This window comes from Chanos chanos, chromosome 2 (genome assembly GCF_902362185.1).
Source record: "Chanos chanos chromosome 2, fChaCha1.1, whole genome shotgun sequence".
NCBI lineage: Eukaryota > Metazoa > Chordata > Actinopteri > Gonorynchiformes > Chanidae > Chanos > Chanos chanos.
This window is the reverse complement of record NC_044496.1, coordinates 1,116,069-1,122,746: the sequence shown is the minus strand read 5'-3', so window position 1 is coordinate 1,122,746 and position 6,678 is coordinate 1,116,069. Positions and strand designations below refer to the sequence as shown.

The 6,678-nt window shown below is 42.9% G+C and overlaps 1 protein-coding gene across 1 annotated transcript; it reads left to right on the top strand.

Moving 5' to 3' along the window:
- Positions 1 to 484: 484 nt before the first annotated feature.
- LOC115805346 (BTB/POZ domain-containing protein 1-like) lies at positions 485 to 5,228 on the top strand. The gene is made up of 8 exons (XM_030765900.1): positions 485 to 882; positions 1,083 to 1,239; positions 1,426 to 1,531; positions 1,658 to 1,855; positions 2,565 to 2,757; positions 2,961 to 3,048; positions 4,282 to 4,428; positions 4,597 to 5,228. Exons 1-8 carry the CDS (start codon positions 485 to 487, stop codon positions 4,753 to 4,755), a joined length of 1,446 nt encoding a protein of 481 aa, XP_030621760.1. The 3' UTR covers positions 4,756 to 5,228.
- Positions 5,229 to 6,678: the final 1,450 nt, after the last annotated feature.

Below are 6,678 nucleotides of genomic sequence, written 5' to 3'. Positions count from 1 at the left end.
CAGGCGATGGTGGTGGTCGTTGCCTCAAGATGCCAATGAAACAACCACGTCTACATAAGACAATGGCATTAAATTATTGTTGTTTTTTTCTCTGATAAATTTGTATCTGTGAAACATGCTGCAACAAACTCGTAATTAATTAAACTGCTTACATAATTATTATATAAAAGATGTGCTTCGATGACTCTGGATAATATTTAATATAATATGATGCACAGGACAGAATGGAGAGAGCTATTTTGAGTACATTGACAATAACAACAGTTGTTAATTATACGGCGGATCTGTTGCCACCTAGTGGTAAGGGTTTTTTTTTTTCCAGGCAAGCACAAAGATTTGCGGAAGTGGAGCGGAAGTGTTTATCAAAAAACGTCATAACTACCCGACGCCCTGTAAGTAAATAGATTGTATCTCGGAGACAATACAACAATGTGTCGTTAAGATTGCACATTTAATACATCAGTTTTAAGATTAAGGTTTCACGATGGCGACAGGCGGTGGTGAAACCGCACCAAATACAGAAGGACATGCGTCTAATTTCGTCCAGTCCACTGGTGGGAGAAACGCTACTGGGGTGGCTCTGGTTGTTCCACCGAGTTCCCCACCGTCTGCGGGCCTCCATCGGGAGCCCATATACAACTGGCAAGCCACGAAGAGTTCCGTTAAAGAGCGCTTCGCTTTCCTATTCAATAACGAACTGCTGAGCGACGTGAAATTTGTGGTTGGTAAGGGTAGACAGGCTCAAAGAATACCAGCACATAAGTTTGTATTGGCTGCTGGAAGTGCTGTGTTTGATGCGATGTTTAACGGAGGCATGGCTACGACGTCTGCTGAGATCGAGCTCCCTGATGTTGAGCCGGCTGCGTTTCTCGCTCTGCTCAGGTACGCCATCGCAACTGTAACGCACCATGTTTCCTGTGCTGCAGTGGGGTTTTTTTGTTTTGTTTTGTTTTGTTTTGTTTTTTTTAATCAGTTGCCTCCTCACCTCGGTACTGTATTACATTCATAAGGTGCTCTTTACAGTGTGTGTGTTGGACCACAAGGTTTCTGGATTATTTTCTGATGACTGTATTTTTTTCCAGGTTTCTGTACTCTGACGAAGTGCACATCGGTCCTGAGACGGTCATGACAACTCTTTATACCGCCAAAAAGTATGCCGTCCCCGCGCTCGAGGCGCACTGTGTGGAGTTTCTCACCAAGCATCTCAGGGCAGACAATGCATTCATGCTTCTCACTCAGGTAAAGGCAGGTTACAGACAGTGTTAAAGAAACAAGGATATCTGTGTATCTGTCTCTTTCCCTTGTTTTTATAGCCTCGCGGAAGAAACTCAGTATGATGAATAATGACGCCCATTTTGGAGAGAGTGGATTTTTTCTGAATGATAGCGCGATATTCTCACCGAAACGTCTGCTCTCTGTCTCCAGGCCAGACTGTTCGATGAGCCTCAGCTTGCCAGTCTCTGTTTAGATACGATAGACAAGAGCACAGCGGATGCCATCAACGCAGAGGGATTCACAGACATCGATTTGGGTATGAGCTCAGTCCACTGGATATCATGTGTCGCTCTCATGAACTGCATGTGATGTTACAGTTATGTGTTTGTCAGTGCTGAACGCGTTTAATCCGTCTGTGCTCGTCCCTGCGTTTGGCGTCCAGACACACTGTGTGCGGTGTTGGAGAGGGACACTTTGGGGATTCGGGAAAGTCGTTTGTTTGGAGCTGTCGTTCGCTGGGCTGACGCAGAATGTTACCGACAGCAGCTTCCGCTCACGTCTGAAAACAAACAGAAAGTTCTGGGGAAAGCCCTGTCCCTGATCCGTTTCCCTCTGATGACCGTGGAGGAGTTCGCTGCAGGTAAAACTCCCAGACCAAAAACAAGAGAACAGAGCAGGAGGAAAGTAGTCACACACTATACATGAGATCCAGTTCTGCCCACAACTGGTTTTCAAACATATTTTTACAAGTGTAAACTATTGTTCTAATTGACTCCTACACAGGGACTATATAACATTAAAGAGATGATGATGGTTTTAAGGACAGTCTGTGTTTTTAATGTTTGTCAAGTAAACCACATGTTTACCATTACCTGTGTCATCTCCATGTTTTGCTGAAAATCTTTAGTCAGAATCATACTGAGCCCTGCAGACAATCTCACGCCCGTTTTCTGAAAAACACGCGTGAAACAAAGCCCTTAGTATTTCTCTGAGGTTTTCTGTGAAAGGCGTTTTATCAATGCTGTAATCTGCAACGTAGTTACAGATTTAACACTGACATGAACTAACATTACTGCTTGTGTCAATGTTCTTCTCCCCCCATGTTTGTGTGTATGTCTGTATGTGCGTGCGTGTGTGTGTGTGTGCGTGTGTGTGTGTGCGTGTGTGTGTGTGTGTGTGTGAAGAACAGAGGACAGAAATCTGTGAGTGTGTGTATCTGTATGTATGTGTGTGTGTGTGTGTATCTGTACGTGTGTGTGTGTGAAGAACAGAGGACAGAAATCAGTGTGTGTGTGTGTGTGTGAAGAACAGAGGACAGAAATCAGTGTGGTGTTTCTTTTGTGCCGCAGGGCCTGCTCAGACTGGGATTTTGTTCGATCGGGAGGTGGTAAATCTGTTTTTACACTTTACAGTAAACCCCAAACCTCGCGTTGACTACATTGACAGACCCAGGTGTTGTCTGAGGGGAAAGGAATGCAGCATCAATCGCTTCCAGCAGGTTGAGAGTCGCTGGGGTTACAGTGGAACCAGTGACCGAATTCGGTAGGTTTCCCTGACGACCATGTGATTGGGACCAGTCACAGAAATCAGTAGGTTTCCCTGACGACTGTGTTCTCAGCCCTTGTGTGATATTGGGGTTACTGAGAGCAGTGATAGATACAAGTTTATTTCCCTGTTAAATGCAGTCTTCCGTTGGCCATGTGACAAGGCTGGCTCTGAAAACAGTGCGTTCCTCCTCTCTGTAGGTTTAATGTAAACAGACGCATATCTGTGGTGGGCTTTGGATTGTATGGCTCAATTCATGGACCAACAGATTATCAAGTCAACATACAAGTAAGTTTATGATGTCCTGTCTGTGTTGTAGAATGACTGGAACCCTCTACAAAGATTGTATAAAATACAAAACACCAGTACAGAGTTATTTTATCAGTCTCCAATACTCACAAATACACAAAAAATAATTTATTTTGAAAAAATATTCATTTTGAAAAAGTCACATTTTTTTTTAGTTCGTAGTACTCCCATTCTAGTCAGACAGCCACCTCTTGAGACTGTTACAGCACCGAGTTACTGTCTGGTACAGCACCGAGTTACTGTCTGGTACAGCACTGAGTCTGTCATGTGTTGAGAGACTGACTTCTCTCTCCTCCCAGAAAATCACATCTCAGTCTCCTCACACACATGACCATGCCAACCATAACAAGGGCTTCAGGACTTGCATATGCAAAAGCAGCTCTGTAAAATCACAGCCCGTGTGTTTTATCTGATCCTGCAGTGGATACGCTGTGCCTTTTTTTTATCTGCGTCTTCCTCTCAGTGCCACAGAACTCTCTGTGTTGTCTTAGCCTCGTTTGACCATCGCGCCACTGTCGGTCCAAGCTCCAGTTCAGTTTAGTACATTACGGGCATTTACTTTGGGAAGTTGCTTTCAGTGAAGGCGTCCAAACAGCCTAATGGCTCGGAGGTGGCATCTAATTATAACTGCGGCCAAGTGCTGTAATTCTGTGCGTGCGTGTTTTTTCCGCACACACGGGCAAAATGCATTTATATCCCCTCATGACTCCTACTCCGCTGGTTTTAAACTGTAGATTTTGCTAAGCTAATGAAGGTCGACCACCATTTGTGTTTTAATTTGGGAGTTATTTCCTTTTCCCATGGTGATGGATGACACATGCCTGACACAGGCTCGTTTTCGTAGTGCAGTGAAACAGAGGGGAGTAAGTGGCCACACCCCCGTTCCTTTCCCCTGAACTCAACTTTCCCAAAGTAGAACATGGAACTGCCGATTCATTTCGGTTTGATTTGATGTCTGAACAGCTATGTGGGTGTCGTGCGGGGGATTTTTTTTTACATTTGTGTTTTTGAGAAATAAAGTATCACATGTTGGAGAAATTTGGCGCAGTTTCAACTGAATAATAGCATAAAGTCGATTGTTCGTATGTTTTAGAATAAAACCAAGCCCACAATCTGTTCATATTTCGTGCTGCCGTGTTTGCTGGTTTTCGTCAAGGGCCCCCTGAGTGACCTGCTGTGTGATATCTAACACTCGTTGTTTTATTTTCGTAGATTATTGAGAGTGATAAAAACCAAATACTTGCTCAGAACGATACGGGATTCAGTTGTGATGGGACAGCGAATACATTCAGAGTCATGTTTAAAGAGGCGGTGGAAATTTTACCCAACGTCAGCTACACGGCCTGTGCAACGCTAAAGGTGAGACCTCATTTAAATCTTCAGTAATTTACAAATGAGTGTGGAATGCGTACGCTCTTCATTTATCGTAGATATTTAAATTTGTTGTGTTATATGGAAGATTAACGGCTGTTGAAGAAAGACGTGATACAGTAATGAATATTTGTTCCACTGTCAAACGAAACACAGGGTCCAGATTCTCACTACGGCACGAAGGGATTAAAGAAAGTGGCGCGTGAAACCACAGCAGGGACCAAGACGACTTTTTTCTTCTGGAGTTCACCAGGGAATAATAACGGTACATCCGTGGAAGACGGACAGATACCAGAAATCATATTCTATACCTAAAATAGGGTATTCGTCTGTCAAGGTGAGACTGTTAACGAAAAAACTGGACACAGCGGCGACAGTGCCACATATCCAGGACCTGACACAAAGAGAGAAGGCATCACGGACAGGTGGCGTTTTTTCGGTCGTTGCTGTTTTTTGTACTTTTAGTTTGGTTTGTTATTTACGACTGTAACCTCCTTGATTCTGATTACGCTGGTGAGTGAGTACGCGTTGCCTTACGTAGGTCAGTTTGACGGTGTTCTGTCCAGTTGTGCTACCTGACGATATGTGCTACCTAGAGCACAGTCTTGGGATATGCTTGGGTTAGGTTTGGGGGCGGGGTTAGACCCTGCTATCGATTCGCCCCGTGGTAGAATTTCTCGACAAAGTAGCACAACTCGTCAGAACAACGGATAAATCCTTCGGTGTTCATGTCATTAGTCTGTAATCGTCTCTAGGAGCTTCGAAGTCATGCATGTTTATGTAAATATATCACTCATTCTTAAAGTGTTGACTGTGGGATGTACATTAGTCCTGTATTATGAGTTTTATTTTTCATGTGCTCTTTTTTCAAGGAAACAAAAAATGTTTTTCTCCTCCTCGTTGTGACTGACTTTCTGTTTAAAGAGGGCTGATCGCCAGTCCGACACGCTTTAATTTATGTAATTCTGGTCAGGTATGTCATTATTAAAAAATTAATATCATTATATTTAAGATAGCATAAATGTATATTTTTTAACCTTGGCAATTAAAAAAAATAACCAAACGTTCACACTTCATAACACTGTAATGTTCTTACAATGGCTCCCTTTTCTTTACTCCTATTTTTTCTTTGGGGGGGGAGGGGGGGGGGTCGATTTTGATAACACATTGTTACAACAAAATCTTTTGACTTTGATTCTTGTGATTTCACTGTCCTAATGACAGTCAACTCCTCTAGTGTCTCCTTCAGCCTCACATCCCTGCACATTTCAGGAACACACCCTCCAAGACCACATCATCCAGGCTTTGATAACTATCTGATTACCTCAGTCCCGTGTGTTAGAACAGGGAGAGATCAGAAACATGGGACTGACTGGGCTAACTGAACACAGTGATAACTGAACACAGAGATAACTGTCAAAATAACCAAACTGACCTGAGGGATGGAGGAAGCTTTAAAATGTCATGGGGAAAATAATGACCTCATGTCAGCACCTGTGGAGGTTCAGGTAAGCATGAAGTGCCATGTGACGGGCTGTGACTCTGACTCAAGCTGGGTGACTGTAGTGCTGACAGCCAGGGAGTCAGTTAAATGGTCCTGGGTATGAAGTGGATTACCATATGACCAATGAGAACATGACATTCAATGAGTTACCATATGACCAATGAGAACATGACATTCAATGAGTTACCATATGACCAATGAGAACATGACATTCAATGAGTTACCATATGACCAATGAGAACATGACATTCAATGAGTTACCGTATGACCAATGAGAACATGACATTCAATGAATTGCCATATGACCAATGAGAACATGACATTCAATGAGTTACTGTATGACCAATGAGAGCATGACATTCAATGAATTGCCATATGACCAATGAGAACATGACATTCAATTAATTGCCATATGACCAATAAGAACATGATATTTAGTGGATTACCATTTGACCAATAAGAACATGACATTTAGTGGATTACCATTTGACCAATAAGAACATGACATTTAGTGGATTATCATTTGACCAATAAGAACATGACACTGAAGGTTCTTAGCAAATCTGATCAATATATGGAGTCCTTAATGAAGGAATTTGAGATGGTGGACAGTATTACTTTAGGCTGTGCTGTTCCTAACCTACAAACAGCCCAATAACCATTCAGAATACGTTTCAAATCTCACAGGAAAAAGTCATTTTCACACACCTGTCTCACTCTCATCTCCACAGGTC

What these genes read in the sequence shown, in the direction of transcription:
- LOC115805346 (XM_030765900.1), top strand. Translation starts at nt 485, where the DNA reads ATGGCGACAGGCGGTGGTGAAACCGCACCAAATACAGAAGGACATGCG. An exon ending in CGTGGAGGAGTTCGCTGCAG is followed by an intron (nt 1,856 to 2,564) that starts GTAAAACTCCCA and finishes TTTGTGCCGCAG; the next exon opens with GGCCTGCTCAGACTGGGATT. An exon ending in CGGCCTGTGCAACGCTAAAG is followed by an intron (nt 4,429 to 4,596) that starts GTGAGACCTCAT and finishes AACGAAACACAG; the next exon opens with GGTCCAGATTCTCACTACGG.